This window comes from Sminthopsis crassicaudata, chromosome 4, assembly GCF_048593235.1.
Source record: "Sminthopsis crassicaudata isolate SCR6 chromosome 4, ASM4859323v1, whole genome shotgun sequence".
In the NCBI taxonomy this organism is placed as follows: domain Eukaryota; kingdom Metazoa; phylum Chordata; class Mammalia; order Dasyuromorphia; family Dasyuridae; genus Sminthopsis; species Sminthopsis crassicaudata.
Genome location: NC_133620.1, coordinates 74449420 through 74469635, shown reverse-complemented (window position 1 = coordinate 74469635; position 20216 = coordinate 74449420). Strand labels below are relative to the sequence as shown.

The 20216-nt window shown below is 36.3% G+C and overlaps 1 protein-coding gene across 1 annotated transcript; it reads left to right on the top strand.

The window, feature by feature from the left end:
• The first annotated feature begins 1948 nt into the window (after positions 1-1948).
• IVNS1ABP (influenza virus NS1A binding protein) lies at positions 1949-20035 on the top strand. Its single transcript, XM_074308590.1, has 15 exons — positions 1949-2088; positions 8380-8618; positions 9824-9952; positions 10359-10528; positions 10653-10728; positions 11160-11333; positions 11967-12092; positions 13593-13700; positions 15412-15541; positions 16011-16235; positions 16704-16825; positions 16967-17093; positions 17345-17476; positions 17593-17766; positions 18589-20035. The coding sequence occupies exons 3-15, from the start codon at positions 9842-9844 to the stop codon at positions 18840-18842; spliced, it is 1929 nt and encodes a 642-aa protein (XP_074164691.1). The 5' UTR covers positions 1949-2088; positions 8380-8618; positions 9824-9841; the 3' UTR covers positions 18843-20035.
• The last annotated feature ends 181 nt before the right edge of the window (positions 20036-20216 follow it).

The window sequence follows — 20216 nt, the reverse complement described above, 5'->3', positions numbered from 1 at the left end:
ATCACTCACACAAAGTAAGGTTTTTCTTATGACTTTTAAAATGAGAACCTCTGAAATTTCCACTGTAAAGAAAACTCCAATAAATATAAATTCTGTTATGTCCCACAAACTGCCAGAACTCCTGGCGCTGGGACATCATATGTGGTCCATTGACCCATCAGTATATAAACAAGAACAAGTCCAGTCTCTGCTCAAGCACCTTCCCCTGTGGGATTAACCAAGCCTTTTATAGGTCACTCACCTGGATGTTTTTGTTAAGACTCCAGTTTGGAGTTAACTTTTGCTTCACTAAAACTTCCTCTCCTTCAATCAAGCAAGTTATTCCCCCCACTCAATTTCCTAAGTCAGGGGTTCTCAAACTAGGCCCGCAGGTTATGGCAAATGGGCTGAGGGGCGGAGACAGAGTGTGGGTTTTTGTTTTTACTATGGTCCGGCCCTCCCACAGTCTGAGGGACAGTGAACTGGCCCCTATGCAAAAAGTGTGAGGACCACTGTCCTAAGTCGTTTCCCCTTCAGAATGGGGATGTTATGAAGTCACGAAGGCCTCGGAAGCTCGGTGGAAGGGTTTCAAATTTTCCAGGTACATCGTCTCACATCGCAGCCTGCTGCTCCTCTCCAGACATAAGGGGCAGAGCCGGTTAAGGATTGTTCCTGTGTCTGTGCAGAGAGCTGCGTGCAGCTCTCCACCGAAGAAGCAGGAACCCGTGAGGAGCCAAGATAAGAAGTAACAGGATTCAAGGGGCCTGGGTTCTGTCACATTTGGAAGGCCCTTCCCTCTGCCGTGGATGCACCGGATTTGGTCTTTTCCAGCTCGAAATTGTGACCTATTATCAATAAATGTTTGGTTTGCACACCTGTTTCAGATGCCTTTTTATATACCCGGGTTTGTGTGTTTTGTATATCCGGAGTCTTGTAAAAATTTATTGGAACTGAAGTTTAAGAAGCTCGGAATGAGATGATTAGCATATACTGGCGTCGGGTCTCTCCACTCCAGGCCGGTAGGGCAAAAATAAAACCCACAAACACTGGGTGTGAACACAAAGCCTCTGGATGCCTCGCACCCCATGAGCGTCCGGGCGCGCGCTCCCTGCTTCCGTTCGCTCCCCTCGCTCCCAATCCCCTGGCGGACTGCAATTAACTCTAAGGGGAAGGTGTGGCTTGGACCCAGGTAAGTTAAAGCAGTTAGGTCCAGGCCCGGGTGTGGCGCTGGGAGGAGACGGCGAGTCTGAAGTCCTAATTCTTGGGGATGAAAACTAATCTTCAAAATCTGATCCGGGAAGACAGGTAAGAGCTGCCGGCCCAGCTAACTCCTTCCTCCTCGGCGCTGGAAAGAACCAGCCTGGGGTTAAGGGTAGGCGGGGAAAAGAGCACACAGGTGGAGACTGGTCTAGATATTAAAAAAAAAAAAAAAAAAAAAAAGCTCCCGACGGGGAGAGGGAGAAGGAGGAGGAATAGGAATAGCAACAGAAGGCGGCGGCACTACCCACTCTGCCCAGGACCTCGCCCTCACATCACCTTGCACTGACCTAGTGCAGCTGCAGAAGGGATAGAAAGGGGGAGGGGTGGGCGCGCGGGGGAGGGAGAGAGGCAGGGCTTCGGCTCCGGCGGGAGTTGGAAGGAGGGAAGCGGAGTGATTTGTGTGTCGGGCTCTGATTCGCTGAGGGATTCACGAAAAAAGGAGTGGGAGGGGGCAGCGCCAGAAGCGCAGGCGCGTGCGGTGACGTGTAGAAGGGGGTGCGGCCAACGCGGGGCGGGAGGTAGCAGTGTCTTCTGGCGCGCGAGGAGGACGGACGTATCTTCCGTGCGGTCTCCCGGGCAGCGGCAGGATCAGCAGCGGTGGCAGCGGCTCCCTCTTCTCTTCCTTCTCTTCTTCGTTCTCCTCCTCAGGGCGGACGGCGAACGAACAATCCGGCCCGTGCGGATCCCCTTCCCCGTCTGTGTCTCCCTTTGGCTGACCCAGCCTCCCTCTCCAATCGCTGCCTCCTTTGCCTCGAGGCACTTTCCGTTGGGGCCGCTTCCCACTCACTTCCTCCTGATCCCCCCGAAACTCCAGCGATGAATTTTTTCGTCGTTTCTCAGAGGAACCAGGTAACGTCCGCGGGCGGGATGAGATGGAGAGAGTGGGAGGAGGGAGCTCGTGGGCCAGCCAGACACCGAACCGAGGAGGGGATGGCTTAAGGGATGCGAGCGCGGCCCCGCCTGCCTGGTGTGTGCAGGCGGAAGGCGGAGTGTCGGGATCGGTAACCCCGGCGCCGGCGACTAGCAGTCCGGGAGAGGCCGGTCCCGCGCGCTCTCGGCGGGGTGGCCCCGATGCTAGCAAACGAGGAGGGGGCGGGACACGTGTTGTCTGTCTTCCCCGAAAAAGGGAAAGGTTTGTCGGTGTAGGGCTGGAAGGACGCGAAGGCCCCTCATTTGCGAGGCAGGAAACGGAGGCACGGGATGGTGATTTCCCTCTCCCCGATCTCGGAAGTGCACCTGACGGTGTCTCGGAGCTGTCACCTCCAGGAACGGCTCCGGCGGTCGCCGCTGCCCGGCCCCCAACTCCCGGGGAACGAGGCGCGGGAACCTCGATCCCTGCTCCCGCAGTCTGGAGCAGGAGCCCCCCGGGTCTCTTTTACTCACTGTGGGGCCCGGGGTCGATGAGGACGCGCCCGGGGTCAGCGGGACATGGGAGAGCTCCCCGCCCCTGGCCGGGTTTGCAGGGCGCAGAGCCGCCGGCCCCAGGGCTCCTTTGTTCCCTCCACGTTGCCTGCTTCTCTTGCCAAGCGGAGGCGAAGAGGGGGCGGGAAGAGGCAGCCATCGGCTGCCCTGACGTGTAGGGGCTGATTGATTGGGAAGCCATCCAATCGCCAGCTGGGGGTGTGCCGCCGGCGGAGTGCCGAGCCTCCCTGCGTGGGGCGCTGGGGCTGTGAAACCGAAGGGGGCCAGCGCCACGCGGGAGCCGGACTTCGTCTTACATCTGGAGGGTTTGGTTTGGGCGCCCCTTCCCCCCCCCCCCCAAACACCTCCTGCCACCCTACTGCTCTAAGGTTTATATTCCAGCTCTGAGGGTCTTAGGAAGCAGTCCTACACGCTGGAACACTTAATAAAATCGTCACGTTTTTTACACGTGGTAGAGGGATATTAATTTCATAACTGCATATTTTTAAAGTTTTCCTTGGTTTGTTTCATATATACTTGTATAAAAGTAATGGGTAAAAGTGACAATTAAATGACAATTAGATGACAATTAAAAAGGCATCAGGAGCTACTGAAAGAACAGCCTTTTCTTTACCCGGATTTCTTTGAGTTGCTCACTGTTTTATAATTTGTGATCCATGGTTAAATAATAGTGAAAAACGACCCAGAACACCCCTGACATCACTTCTGCACTTTTCGCAGTGTGAGGTTGCTCATCTTAACTGATTCACTATGGGAAATCCAGAAATTCTATTATCTGTAAAAAAAAAATACAGTAAAGACCCTGATCTAAGTCATATTTTATTGAACTAGTCCTTTTTCTAGAGGTCCTGGGAATGAAGAAATAATATTAATAATTTAATTAACTCTCTTATTTGGGCCATGTCTTGATTGCCTGTAGATGCAAATGTTAATAATTTTGGGGATCGTGAAAATTGTGCTTTTGAGTAATTTGTGTTACATAGATCTATTCCAGATGGTGGTAATTTGGTCACTGTAGGTAAACTGGAGGTGAGTCAGTGATAGGGGAACAGGCCTCCAGCTATTCTGTTCTGTTTTGTGACATCTTTTAAGAGCCTTGTGGTAATAATTGTATTACTTTATAGGTTCATTTAACCACCTTTGTCAATATAGAGTATAGCTTAGATTTTTATTTTTTTTTTTTGAGGTTATTGCTTTTACGTTTTCTTTTGGAAGTCAATTTCTTGCTTTTATTAGAGAACCGAAGAATTTGTCCATAATTAAGAATTGAAGTTGTGGTTTCATAGTTGTTGGACTTTAGGTTACAGGAGAAAGAGAGTCAAAATAATGGCCTTTGACTTTGAATGATATAGGTATAAATTGTTACCTGAAACAGACAGCTTCAACTTTCTGTGGCATATAAAAAAAAATCAAGTACCTCTCAGTGTTATCTCTAGATGACTACCTTTATGTGGGAGTTAATTTCCTTCAAGGATATTCTTATGTAATGTTGATAATATGCTTTTTTTTTTTTTAATAAAGCAAGAGAAAGTCACTAGTTTTAATTCCAGGTCTTTTGAGAGTGCTCCAAGGGGAAAAGGAAGGTTGTGGGAAAACCTAAAAACCAGGTACTGATTTTCTTGGGGGGGGGGGGAGAAGAGAGGATGATGAGCTGCTATTCTTACCAAGTTTTGGATGTTTTAAGCAATTTAAAAGCCTTGTTCCTTGCTGAACCAACTCCTTAACAAATAGGAATTCTAATCTCCACTTTATCCTTAAGAGAAAGAGTATCTCCTAATAAATTCCTCACTGAAAAACAGTGATTACTTGGCTCTGACCACACCACCCAACGGAATACTAAGTAAATATGACTAAAACAGTTTGTTTTGACTACCATTCTCAGATCTTTGTTTCCTTCTTACTTTATCTTCCATTGTCTCTTTTCTCTGTTTTTTTGCCTCCTCTCTCCATCTTTGTCCATAATTATTCTTTTTTTTAAAACTTTAAGGAAAAGTAGATGCCATAACCAAAGAAAATCACAATTGTATATAAAGTCTTTAAACTGATATGCATATTAGTGACCTTCCCTAAAAAATTCTTATTCTGGTTTCCCTTTTTTCTATTCACTGATTCAAGATTACCTATATTTTAAATTTATCCAGTCTTTCCATTGAGCTTTATTAGTTTAGTTGCATTCATTTCCATTTCAATTAAAGTTGGGTATTATAGAAATATGTTTTGGGTTCTCAAAGAAAGGGGTGAATATAAGGTCTATTTTCCAAGTTGGGAGAAGAGTGAATAACTTAGTATTATTAATGGTTTATGAAAAGGGTAATTTTGATCCACCCTTGAATTTGGGAATTTGAATTTCTGTTCCTATCCTAGAATATGATAAGAATTCACTATGTACAGGGTACAGGAATGATGGATTCTGAACCTGTGGCTTCTCAATAGTTAAGTCTTTATTAAAAAAAAAAATAAAAGATTGTAGACATACACTCTGATTTTTGTGGACTGTTGAAAAATCAAGCTTTTGTCTAATAAAAAGAACTTAGAAAACGACTGTTAGTTTAGTTACAGCTTATCTAAGGTAATATAGTTAGCTATCTAGAATTTTTTTAAAAAATTAAATCAAAGAGGGAGCCACACATCACAAAATTTACAAAAGGCTGAAATTTGTTTTTTATCTTAATTGCTATGATAAAAATATAAATTAAACAAGGACAAAGTACCTATCTAATTTAGTTAAGGAGGATGAAAATGAGATAAATGTATAAAAAGCTTTTTTACAAACCTTGGAACTAATTATGCCATAGTTAAAAATCAGTTACTTTTATATTAGGGATCACCTTGTAAAATCATTGTTACTTTAAAGGAACGTTTTACTCACAACATGGCTACCTCTTAGTATACATTTTTGCTGAGTGTGTTAGCTCTGAAGAATAGCAAGTTCACTCTGCAGGCACATTCTGGGTAGCAAAAATCTTGTAATCAGAAGACAGTGGTTGCATCTCACTGGCTTCAAAGTATTGAGTCATATTTCTGGATATGTTCATCTTTAAGCAATAAATTTTCACAGTGAAAAATGTGTCATATGTATTTACTATTAAAAATACTTTACAGAACCACATTAAAAATAGGGGGTTCCTTCATAATTTTCATTAATGTAAATGTTTATAAAATCTTTGATCATAGTCTAAAAATTTAGACTGTGTTCTCTTAACTTGAATCCAGCTTTGTCTTGTACTATTTAAAGGGAACTAGTTTGCAATCTAGAATCTTAGAGCTGAATCTAGGATTTACCCATTTCATTATGAAATTTCCCTATATGTTGTGAAGTTTCTGAATAAGTTTTAAGATGTGCATATGTCAATATTAATCAAAAAGCTTGTCTTCCTACAAGTTGTAGTAAAAAAAAAAAAAAGAAGAAGAAAGGGATCAAAAACTAAGATTTTGTAGGGATCATCTGGTTTATTCTTGTTTGACTATTTTTTTTCTAAGTAAAATTTTCTTTTCAGTGGTCATGGGATGATCTGATATTGACAAATGTTTCCTTGACTTGTAAGCTCAGTTTCATATGCAAGAAAAATTGCTAAAGCAGTGAAGTTCAATTAGGGCCTTCTTTCCCCATTCCCAATAAATGTCACTAAAATGAATGTTTACATATTCTGAAAATTTTATACAATGTGTAGACAGTGCTTTTGTAGAAAAACAAAAAAACTAAATTTGTTAAACCAAGAATTACTTGACACAATTAAAGTGAATTTAACATTCATTTAGTTAATTTTTTTTTGCAGTTATTGGTCTTAATCACTAAGTTTTATAGATGGAAACTGATAATAAAAACTAGTATCATTTTTTTTTTTTTTTTATGTGTTATGCTTAAGATTATCTTGTGGTTCATTTCATTAAACTGTAATAGCAGACAGCTTGGGGCACTTATAATCCGTTATAAGAAAACTTCTACTGAAGTAGTTTGTAGTACTACTAAATTCAGGTGACATGTAATATACTCTTTATGGAGAAATGGTAACTATAATATATGCTATATCTTGCATTTATGTAGAAAGATATTTGAATTTTGAGAAAATTATAAGAAATAACCACTATATTGTTAAAGAAGCAAACTTATCTATTTATACACTCAGACTTGCATGTAGATCAGCCTCTGAATCAATACCTAGACAAATATTTTTCTCTAGCTATTAAAGAAATTCAGATAACTTATACAAAACCTTATTGATTAGAAAATCTTGCTGACCTGAAATCTGCTTTTCTATAACTTGTAGGTATTGTTCCTAGTTTTCTCCTATGAAGCCAAGCATGATAAATGTATTTGTCATAGTGACTCTTTGATGTTTTCCTTTACTCTTTACTCTTTACTCTTCTTAAGTTCCTTCATTTGGCATAGCCACAGTTGTAGATGTGCTTCATATGGGTTGATTTCTTTTCTGAATGACAAGATGAGAATTTAATCTATTTCAGTAATGTTTCATATACAATTCTTTAATTATTTTCATATTATCTGCTTGTGGTACATTAAAAGGCTTTAGAATTTCATATCTTTCTGCACAACCCAGAGGCGTCTGCACTCTCCATTAAATGTTGTTCTTTCTCAGAATTCATTCACATTCAAAAAAACTAGAGAATGACAGGGCTGCAGACTGCCACTTAAATACACTCAAATTGTGAATTGATCAATCCATTCTGGAAATTACTTTAGGATTGTGCTCAATAAATGACTAAAATATCCATAAGACATAGGTTGTCTAAAAGACAAAAAGAAGTCGCACATATACTAGTAAGTCATAGCAGCATTTTTTGAGGTAGCAAAGAAGAGAAACTAAATACATAGTTACTGATTGGGATAAGTTGGAGCATAGATTTAGGATATTTAACAAAATAACATGATGATAAAACATAGACTGTTTGAATTTGATACCATTAGCATACCATGAGGTTAAATGATTAGCCCAAGGTCACTGCTTGCATTTTTTGAAATCAAGTCTACTTGGCTTTGAGGTCTGCTCTGTATATCACATATTGATTGGACAATAGCTAAACAATTTGTGGCATAAAAAACAGTGCAGTATTACTATGCCATTAAAACGATGACTAAGAAAAATTCAGAAAAGCCCTGGAAGATTTAGATGAACAGTGAAGAAAGCAACTCCAGAAAAACAGTATACAAAATGACTGCAACAATGTAAATATTTTTAAAAACTGTCTACATGTGACCGAGTGACCCCAGAGAAGAGAAAATGCCCCCTGCCTTTAAAAAGTTGTTGAAAGGACTGTGGATGTAGATGTAAGCTATTAAAGTTGGTTAAAAAAAAAAAAAAATTGGTGTTGTAAAAAGAAATGACTGGCTATGTAGGGGAAGGATATAATCAGAAATGGAAAAAAAAATTAAAGAGTGTGCTCATAAATATATTTTTCCTAATTCTTAGTAGGAAAAATATTGAAGTGAGCATATTAAATCTTTTGTTTGCAAAATTTCTCAAGCTCAAGGATTATTGGATCTTGAAAAGAATTATCATTTATGGAGCACTAATTAATAGAATCAGGTAGGGGAATTAGGAAGGAAATTCAAGTTAGTTAATTTTTGAGTTTGAGACACTGTTACATGTAATCTTGTACTTGATGCTAAATCAGTTTTTTAAAGGTTGCTTATATTTTGAGATTGTAAACTCTTGGTAGAACTTTAATTTATCTAAGAAAAAACTCTCTCTCTTACAGATTATGATGCATGATTATCACAGAAGAAATTCATGTCTATAGCTTTTAAGGACTTGATTACATCATTTTCAAGCCTGATAGTTTTGAAATCACCACTGCAGCTTTAAACACATCTGCCTTTATTCAGCCCCCGTCTTCATACAAGAAGATAACAAAATCGTATGCTGCATTTTCACACTCCAATTTCCTTGGATTATTAACAAATCTTCTGGCATAAATTCTCACAAATATATTAGTAGGTGAGTAAAAGCTTAATACCTGAAGAGACTTTAAATGCAGAACATTGATGTTCTGCTAAAATCTTTGCTAGGTAAGGATTTCTTTTAGAATTTTAAGAATTATAACACTTTTTTTTTTTTTTTTTTATCAAAGTCAAGAGTAAAAAAGCTGTGGTATTCTTTCATCTATATATTCATTTTACTCTGAAATTGTTAAATATTTCTCACTGACAACATTAGGAATATGAATTCTTTGATATCATTTAAGTTATACCAAATGTGTCAGTATTTTAAACTTCAGTGACTAAAAAATAAAAATCTATTTTAATGTTTACTTCAGTGATCCATTTTATTCTATTTTTATAAGTAGAATTTTAGCATTCATTTTTTTAATGCAGGTAAATGAAAAAAATATACCTTTGGTAAATCAATTTTTACTTTATAAAGTAAAGATGATTTTAGATTACACAGAATGTGAAAGTTTAATTTAGCTTCTAAAGGCTATATTTTTCTAGAAATTTATTAAAAGTAGGCTATATGTGTGAATAGAGTTATTCATTGATCCCTTCCTCTTCCCCCCGCCAATTTGTGTTGTCTCAAGATTTTGATCTAAAAGGGATTTCTGTGTCTGGGTCATAGCCCTTCATTTGACAATGAAGAAATCTGAGTCCCAGATTGAGGAGCAAATGACCTTATCAAGGTTATAAGGTTAAAAATGGCAGAGCTTCTGGGTATAGGACCAGATGATTTTCTATGACATCTTAATTTAAAATGAATCTACCCATGGAATTATGCAGAGAGGAGGAAAGAAAGGAAAAAGAATTGGAGGATATTTCTAGTTTTAGATTAGGAAGTTATTTTTCATTATAAGTTGAAATAAATCAGTACAAGAGTTCATAGTTTCCTTCTTAAAGACGGGGTAGTTAACAGGGATGGAAACTTGGAAGTGGTCCTCATTTCTAGTCATTCTGTTTGCTAGCCTTTAAGGGATATAGGGATAGATTGGTCTTCATTGGTTTGGGGCATTTTATTGACCATGCTTTGCTGCATTATTGTTTGGAATATATTTTTATATTCCATGTAATGTACATGGTAATTTAAGGATATCCAACTTGGGTAAAATAGGATTTATAAAAAGGTATTAGTCTTTTGTGTAACAAAATTGTTAATTTTTTTAAAGTTATTTTCTAGGAAGAAAAAAATAACAGATGTTTTCTTTCTCTCAGCCAAATCTATATTTAAAAATGATTCCCAATGGATATTTAATGTTTGAAGATGAAAATTTTATTGAGTCTTCAGTTGCCAAATTAAATGCTTTGCGGAAAAGTGGCCAATTCTGTGATGTTCGACTTCAGGTACTTAAATTTTGATTATTGGAGTGAAGTGGAAGTATGAGCAAGAGTAGGCTAAGCCAGTCTGGTATACCCACTAAATGGCATTAATATAGGGAACTACTCGGGAGCTGGGGACGATTTGAGTTGCTTAAATAGGAGGTCAGAGACTATCAGAAATCAGGTTCCTGTATTTGGCTTGGGCAATATACGGATATAGTTCTTTTAAAAAAACAAAGAAGATATTTTTTTTATTGCCAGGTCACAAAAATTTCCAGACTTAATTAATATATTTTCCATAAAAGGCATTTACAAAGTATACTTTGAGAAGATAACTTGGGGGAAATTGAGAGAACTGAATATTACATAATGATTTGTTGGTAAGATGTTATCTAATAAATTTCTGATTCTAATTCTTTATAATCTTAAGGTCTGTGGGCATGAGATGTTGGCACACAGAGCAGTTTTGGCTTGCTGCAGTCCCTACTTATTTGAAATCTTCAATAGTGATAGTGATCCTCATGGAGTATCTCATGTTAAATTTGACGATCTCAATCCAGAAGCTGTTGAAGTTTTGTTGAATTATGCCTACACTGCTCAGTAAGTACTATCACATGAAAGTGAGCTTCCATATCATAATTTTGAAATTCCTAATTTAAAACATGTGTTTTAGAAACCTTAATATGGACATACTATAATGGACCTTTGAATTTTTTTTTAATAGATTGAAAGCTGATAAAGAGTTAGTAAAAGATGTTTATTCTGCAGCTAAGAAGCTAAAGATGGACAGAGTAAAGCAGGTATAGTCTTATTTATATAATGAGAATTCAGTGTTGCTCTGATCTTAGTCATATGCATAACTTTGAAAATTTATTATCATGGCTCAAATGAAAATTTTCATAAGTAAAGGAAGTATGCATGTAGATCCTTGACAGAGATAATTGCTTAATAGAAATGAAAATAAATTTGGGGCTTTTCTTTGTTGTTTGGGATCTGTGGTTAAACCAAAAAACTTTTAATAGACTAGGTTCCAGGTCTTACTGTTTCCATCTCAGAGGGCTGTCTAGCTTATGGGAAAATCCTTTAAACATCAACATTATATCCTGCCTTTTCTGCTCTCTGGAGCTTTTACTGTTTTTCTCAAGATTTACTATTTGAAAAGTATAGGTTATAAATTCACAGAGAAGTTGTGAAATATTGTTATATTTGCATATCCTTATTTTTTCCAAAGGTTTGTGGTGACTATTTGCTATCCAGGATGGATGTTTCAAGCTGTATCTCTTACCGGAATTTTGCAAGTTGCATGGGAGACTCACGTTTGTTGAATAAAGTTGATGTTTATATCCAGGAACACCTATTACAAATTTCAGAAGAAGAGGAATTTCTTAAACTTCCCCGGCTAAAAGTAAGAAGAAAAATAAAAATTATCCTGCCTGCTTCATTTTTTAAAAGTTTTTGTACCTTTCTTCAGGTCATTTCCAGATAAGGTCTTTCCCCTTAGAAACAAAGAAAGCAAAACAAAATAGTTTAAAAAAACTGTCATAAATGTTTATGACATTCCTCATTCTTAGTTCTTACCTGTCCCAATGAAAGGAGTGTAATACATTTTCTCAACCTGACTTGTGGTGAAGATTATTAGTGACTAGTTTCACTTTAGTTCACTATTCAGTTTTTCTCCCTTTTTGTTTTTAGAAGTGCATTATTCTCTACCACTTATACACCTTATATACTAGAAAAATGATACAAAAGGTGTATTTCAGAGAAGATTGTAAAAATCATTTAAGTGAAATGGTTTTATCTTAATAGCTGGCTGAGTATCTTTTTTCCTGTTTTTCTCAAACTTTATCTGTTTTTCTTTAAAAAGGAGTGCAGTTTATAATTAAATGTAGAAAAGAAGTTTTAGGTAGAATAAACATGAAAAATTGGTTTTAACATAATTTTGCAATAGAAACTCATGCAATAAGTAGAACTAGAATTTTTACTGACTAAGTGGGCACTAAAACATTTTAATGATTATTTTCTCTTTTTGGAACTCTAGTTGGAGGTCATGCTTGAAGACAATGTCTGCCTACCTAGCAATGGCAAATTATATACAAAGGTAATCAACTGGGTACAACGTAGCATCTGGGAGAATGGAGACAGTCTGGAAGAGCTGATGGAAGAGGTTAGTTTTTAAGTAAATGGGATTAAACAATTCTTTAAAGTTAAGTTGCTTTGACATGAAGGATTCCCTTTCATTTTATTTTATAACCATGACCCTAAAGAATTTAAATTTTGCTATAGGTACCCCTAAGCTGAGAAACAGGGGGGGTGTCCAGGTGAGCTGAATGAACTGTTCAGTCTGGTCTTCTGCTTTCTTTTATTTTTTTTTCTTTGCTCATTATGTGCTGATAACTTTCTTTAAAGTAGCATGTAATTTGCTTTAGAAATGGGGAGGTGGTACTGAAATTTCTGTAGATTCTTATAATGTTTCTTTCACAGGTTTTTGCTTTAAATATGAAAAGTAGGTAAAAGCTTCTAATGGTTGTTCCTCCCCATTGATTTATCTCCCTATAGGTTTATTAACAAAACTAGGATACCCAAGACTGAAGAAACAAGAAGAAACCTCAAGTGTATTGACACGTACAGAAGCAGCAGTCCTGCCCCAGTTCTCCTAAGAAAAATCCGCTGTGGGCAGAGAGCGATGATGATTTAATGGTGTTTACTCCTTTACAGGATTCTTTTCTTTAAAGCTTTATGTCTTTCATTGGTGTTATTCATGCATACCTCTAAACTTCTCTTGGGCCACTTTTTCTTAAGACATCCCCAACAATCCCCTAAACAAACACACATGCACCAAAGCCTAAAATATTAATGAAGGAGACTTGGAAAAAATTTTTCCTTAAGGACACTGCACTTAATTGCTCAATTGTAGCATTTCCACTGAAGCTAGATAATATGATAAAGACATAAGCCTAAGAGACTTTTGAAAAAAACACCTTGTGTCATTTATGTTCTCAGTTGATCTTCTGCCTTGCCACTTGTTATTTGGCTGCTTTAGTATGTATTATTGCATGCTCACATTTTTTTCTGTTTTGGGGCTTGGGAATTGAATTTTTTTAAAGTTCACTTTTGTTGGCATTTTTCATCCTGCCCAAGAGGAAAATAATTGTACATGGAAAAGAGCTTATTTTCAGGGAGTAAAACCCTAATATGTGATTGTGAATCTGTATATTACTCAAGATCCTGTATATTGTGCTTTTATACTTTCTCTCTTAATGTTACATCAAAAATGTTAATAATTATTAGGAGTCATGAAAAATGAAGATTTCTTTCAAGCAGAACAAGCCAAGGATTCTTAAGCCAGTATTGGAAGATTTAAAAAACAAAAAAAAACAAAAAAAAAAAGGTTTTTTTTTTTCTTTTTTCCTTTTTTTTTCCTTTTTCTTTTTTTTTTTCTTTTTTTTCTTTTTTTCTTTTTTTCTTTTTCTTTTTTTTTTTTTTTTTTTTTTTTTTTTTACCACCATGACTTGTATTTTTCTTTTAATTTGTGATTTTGCCAGAGTGAGATATCAAGAGGCACACTCACTGGAGGTTCCCTTGTGGAGTCTTTGTATTCTACCTAATAGGAGAGTAGTTATGGTGACAAGAGCCACCACATGGGTATTCTATTGCTGTTTTGCAGGTTCAAACGTTGTACTACTCAGCTGATCACAAGCTGCTTGATGGGAATCTACTAGATGGACAGGCTGAGGTGTTTGGCAGTGATGATGACCACATTCAGTTTGTGCAGGTACACATTGCAGAGTTGGAGGTAACTGCAGGTTAAAATTTGATAGTAAATTTTATAGCACACCTAAGTAGCCAATCTGGGATTCCATTTGGATTCTTCCCCGTAAATTAAGATTTGCAATAAGACAAAGGGCTTTTAAAGTGACGTAATGAAAGAATAGTGACAGTGAAAATTGGGGTTTTGTTTTAGGATAAGTTAGCATATTATAAATTAGTGTTAGAGACTTGAGACTATAAAGAGGTATTTTGATCTTTGTAGCCAGATGATTGATCATGTGGACATTTAAGAAGTTTTGGACATGTTTCTTAGCATGTGGTATTTGGTCCTTTAATGTGTGAGCTTATAATGACATAAATAGCAAATCATAATGACAGTATGTAGATATCAGAACCATAAAGAATGATAAAACTTAAATTCTTTTGCATACTAAGAAGTAATTCTCTAAATCAATGAATATGGAGAAACTTGCTTATTAATTCCAATGTGCATCTTGCTTCATATTGTTTACAATTTCATTGCTTTTACAAGTTATCCCCAGTCTTTTATTTTTTATTGCCTTTTTTCAACATACAAACTTTACTCCAAATATTAATCAAGATATTCAACCTAAATAAACAAAATCACATTTGGATGATTTGAGATGATGATAAACAAGTGTTAAAGATATGATTCATTTTTGGCTGTGCATAATAATTTTTATTGAAAAACTCTTGAATTTTATCAGGTCAAACGAAATCTTCACTTATAGAAATTTTTGTCAGAATGTTGTTAACTCTATACTCTGATCATCATAAAAATAAAGGCGGGCTGAAGTAAAAATTATTACTTTAGAAGTACTTAAACCAATACTGTGGATTTATAGCAATTTGGACTTCATGTCTGTAAATTGAGTCATGTTCTCATGTAATTATAATTCCTGACATGGCTTCTATAGATTGATCAGGTTTGTGGGAAATCTTGCACAATGCTTTATAGCATTAACTTGTAGGTTTACAGCTGCTAGAAGATGGGCTTATTATTACTTGCCTCTGACTGTATATAGCTGCAATGATACTTGGGATCACTGATTTAGAACTAGAAGAAACTTCTATTCCTCATTTAAGAGATGAGAAAAGGCCAAAAGAAATCACTTGCCCAAGTTCACACAGGTAGCAGTACAGAGCTGGGAGTTGAACACAAGTCCTCTTATTAAATTCTTTCCATTGAAAATCTGTTAATTCTACCTGGCGCACTGTGTCTTAGAGGCACTGCATATATTTCTTCCTCATTGAAGGGAAACATTAGGTCTTCTAACACATCTGTAAAACAAATTCTGTGAGCTCATAATGTGTACCAAATGTATCTTCTATTCCCTTTTGCCTTTGAGATTTTCATGCTTTAAACATAAAGTTGTCAGAATATTTCCTTGTTTGAATTATTAAGTATATTCTTACTTGTAGCTAGTTTCTTAATTATTAAATTGGCTATTGTTTTTTGACTTGTCTTAAGATATGGTGGTTCTTTTATGAAGTGAACACTTAACATAGGTGTGCAAGTAAAATTGTCAGTGGTTAGAAAATGGATTTGTTTAAATTTAGGTGTGCTATAAATGACATACATAAGTCATGGATTTTAGAATCATGTGTTTGTCTTCATAATGGCTCAGAGGCACAGAGGTAGTTCAGTGTGTAGTCTTTGCCTAGGTTTCTGTAGCTCCCTTTTGATTTTGCAGAAAAAGCCACCACGTGAGAATGGCCACAAGCAGTTAAGTAGCAATTCAACTGGATGTGTCTCTTCTCCAAATGCTACGGTACAAAGTCCTAAGCATGAATGGAAAATTGTTGCTTCAGAAAAGACTTCAAGTAAGTATATAAAAATTGATGAATTGCCCTATTGAGTAGCAAAATTTTGTTACTGATTTGGGAAGAAAAAACTTCCCTCCAAATTAGTTGTTAATATTTTGTATATTTTGTATTATTATATACTATATTATTATATCTTAACATGCATGTTACTTAAATAGTATGTATAAATAATGGATTTCAAAACTGAAATTACAAGTAAATGAGTTTTTTAAAATAGTCAGAATTCCTTCTACTATCCATACCTCCTAAGAAATCCATTCCACATAAGATATATTTTTTTTTCCCCTAAAAATGAAAAAAAGAGGAGCAAAAAAATTTTTAAAAATCTGAAAATCTATGTTCCATACAGGTAGACATCCCCACCTTTCTGCAAAAGAATGAAATACAGGGTACCATCTCACCTGTTGGGGGAGGAGATCATGTTTGTTGAGATGTAGTTTTTAATGCCAAGTTTTTGTGCTTGCAGATAATACTTACTTGTGTCTTGCTGTGCTGGATGGTGTATTCTGTGTAATTTTCCTTCATGGACGCAATAGTCCACAGAGTTCACCAACAAGTACTCCTCGACTGATTAAAAGTTTAAGTTTTGAATTGCAACCAGATGGCCCTGTAGAAAAGCCCATGTCTCCCATGCACTATGCTCGATCTGGTCTAGGAACAGCTGAATTGAATGGCAAACTGATAGCTGCAGGTGAGTTAACCTGAGAAACATTTTACATGTAGAAGCCTAGCGAAGTTTATAATAGATATTAGGGAATAAGGATATTCAGTATGTTGCTAGTGAAAGCTAAATCCTATTGTTGATTAAGAATGTTTACTGCTTCCTCATGATTTATTCTGAATACTGCCCATTCTTGCCTATGGAAAGAAGCTATTAGTAAATGTTCTTGCCTTTTGTTCAACAGTCATAAGTTGAGACTTTGATTTAAAAAACAGCCCAACTAGTGTGGGAATATAAATGAATTGTTTTCCCTCTTATTCTAATTTTCAATCCAAGAATAAACAATTGACTTTAAGAATTAAATCTATTTCTCAATTCTAATGCAGACATATAGTTAAGGCTTCAAAAATAAGTGCACTGTATTATGTGTGTATACTCCAAGAAACATTTGAAGGAATTCTGAGCTCAGAAATATATTGGTTTACTTACTCCTTTTAGGTGGCTACAACAGAGAAGAATGTCTTCGCACAGTTGAATGCTATGATCCACATACAGATCATTGGTCCTTCTTGGCTCCCATGAGAACACCAAGAGCCCGGTTTCAAATGGCAGTGTTAATGGTAATTGAGTTGATCCCATAATATATAGTAGAGACCATTATTTTCTTAGTCTCTCCTGTGACTTGGGAATTGATTGAAATTCTGTAGTCTTGTGTTTGTTGAAATTTTAAACAGATGAGACTGAAATAATTTATTTCCTAGGGTCAGCTCTATGTGGTTGGTGGTTCAAATGGCCACTCTGATGACCTGAGTTGTGGAGAGATGTATGATCCAAATATAGATGACTGGATTCAAGTTCCTGAATTGAGAACCAACCGTTGTAATGCAGGTACATTATTTTTTGTCCAGGTTTTAAAGGTTTTAGATACTTGAAATTCTGTTTTATTTTACTTTATTTTGCTGAGGCAATTGGGATTAAGTGACTTGCCCTGGGTCACACAGGAAGTGTTTTGTAAAACTGGATTTAAACTCTAGTCCTTCTGACTTCAGGGCTGATGCCCTTATCCACTGTGCCATCTTGCTGCCCTGATAGTTGAATTTTTAAAATAGCATATAATTGTTTCTTTCCTTCAAATATAGGGGTCTGTGCTTTGAATGGAAAACTATATATCCTTGGTGGCTCTGATCCATATGGTCAGAAAGGACTAAAAAATTGTGATGTATTTGATCCTGTAACAAAGTCATGGACCAGCTGTGCTCCCCTTAACATTCGTAAGTTGGTGGTTTCATATTTTTTAAGGCAGATTTACTTGAGTACCTTTGAAATAAATAATTCTAAGGGAATTTTAGTAATAAGGTGATAATACTAGTTGAATTTGCCTTTACAGGTAGACATCAATCAGCAGTATGTGAGCTTAGTGGTTACTTATATATAATTGGAGGAGCAGAGTCTTGGAATTGCTTGAATACAGTAGAGCGCTACAACCCGGAGAATAACACCTGGACACTGATTGCATCTATGAATGTGGCTAGACGTGGAGCTGGAGTAGCTGTTCATAATGGTGAATATTTTCCTTTCTACCAAGATGTCAGTGATCATAGCTGAAAAACAACGAAATTAGTGTTGCCATAATCAACTTTAAAGGAAGCAAAAATCTGTTGTCTCTAACTACATGTTGAAAGGGGGGCTCCTTTTGTTTGTGAGTTGGATGCTGGATCCCTTCTATTTCTCAGTAGTTTAATATATATGTGAGTAAATTTGGTAGCTTCCAAAAGTTCCATAGATCCAAATAATTTTTATAATTCAAATTTAGAAACAAAAGAAACAAAATTCTTATATACTTAAAAATAACTATAAATTTCAGTATGAAGAGAATAGATTGTAAAATTCATTAATTTGACTAATTCTTTGACATTCTAAATTATAGAACTTTTAAAAGCAAAAATGGTAATGTAAAAGTAGGGGAGTGTGCATACATATATAGATATATATATATTCACACACATATATATAGAATTTTATGAAATCGTAATGATGCAGGTTAATGCCTTAAGCATATAACAGTTGACTGCGGTCTTTCTATGTGGCCTACAACCTATAAATTAAAGCCATTTTTCCTCCTATTCAGTTTCTGCATATAATTTAACCTACTTTAGACTAAACAAGCCCTCATAATGTCTCAGGAATTTATGGTTCTTTGGAATCTTGATCTCATTGTCATCCTTTCTAAAATGCAGAGATTAAAATTGAATTGACATAACTTAAAAATAATAACGCATTTGAATTGCTAAGATTCTGGCTTCCCTTCAGATTTTTATTCATTGTATCTCTGCTGTATATTTGTATTTGCTCCTATTAATACTTAATGGCATTTCTCCTTTAGGAAAGCTATTTGTTGGTGGAGGCTTTGATGGTTCTCATGCTGTCAGTTGTGTAGAGATGTATGATCCAGCTAGAAATGAATGGAAGATGATGGGAAACATGACTTCACCAAGGAGCAACGCCGGCATTGCCGCTGTGGGGAACACCATTTATGCAGTGGGAGGATTTGATGGCAATGAATTCCTAAATACTGTGGAAGTCTATAATCCTGAGTCAAATGAATGGAGCCCCTATACAAGGCTTTTCCAATTTTAACAATTTTAAGGCCCTTTCCAAACTAACAGGCTTAGTGATGTAATTGTGTTTAGTAGAGGTACAGTTGTGAATAGGGTGGGATTGGGGGTGGGGGAGGGTATATAGAAGTTGCTAACAGCAACACAAAGCTTTTGCATATTGCATACTATAATATGTGCTGTACATAATTTTTTGTGTTTATTTGAAAAGAATGCCAACATGAAGGTTTGTTTTGTGTATTTTTAGAATTTTTTTGGTTACTTTTGTCTTTTTGAAAGTTGACATTGTAAAAAAAAAAAATAAACTTAAGAACTGATTGGGCATATCATTTCAAGAGTTTCCCTCTTCTCCACATTTGTTTTGCCAATTTGCACATGAAATGACTTTCTCCTTTGAATGTGTTTTATGGGGCAAGAGGGAATAAGGTATTGGGATGTCGGCAAATTTTTTTCCCTAGGCCCCTTTTCAATAACAACAATCTTAACAAAAAAATCCTTATTTAATATATTACAATGCTATTTTTTTTTTTTTAAAGAAAGCTGACATGCCTAACAAGAATTAATCTTTTATGATTGCCTTTTTATAAAAAGTTTTTATATTCTCAGCAGAGTACTTTTATCTGTTGATATGAAAAGTGGCAGATTCAAATTATTGAAGCAGAGGGAGAGTCTTAGAATGGGCTTAGAGAAAGGCTTTTCTTCAACTCCTAGAATGCTAACTTCTAAGCCTTGGCCTCAGATGCAACTTTTTTTGGTTTGTTTTGTTTTTTGTATACAACACTTTAATTGTTTGAATAGGATTCTGAACAGTAACATAGTTGATTACAATAGAGTGGAAATAATTCTGGCTTTTAAGTATTTTGGTTTGGGTTGAAGAGTGTTTTGTACGAGACTCTTATTTAAGCTAAGTGAAAGATAGTGAAATGTTTTCTTTTCAAAGTAGTCATCTTGAACAGTACAATTAATTCCCACATGGCAGTCCTTGCTCATGAAATATTTAATACACACTCTACTAGGTTTTTGGAAACAACCTTAAGCAGAACTATGTTTTTGTTTTATGGATAAATTTGGGATACTTGGTGTCTAATGTGTAATGCTGCACATCTAACTTAAGGTGCCAAAATTGGCACTTTCTAATGCTTTACTGCTGATGCAAACACATTAAAGGTACCTTGCAGGAAATCCTTGTACCATGAAATTAAAATCAGAACATGATTGTTTGTGTACTTATTTCTTTAGTATCTGTTGTATGCTTCTGAAGAATGAGGAATGTAGAACTTTGTAATGTGTAAGGAAACTTTCTCTTCCCCCCTCATTTCCCTGTGATTAGGACAGACATCTATGCCATTTCATCTGAGAAGGGAGATAGTCAATGCCTATCTTCAGCTATGACATG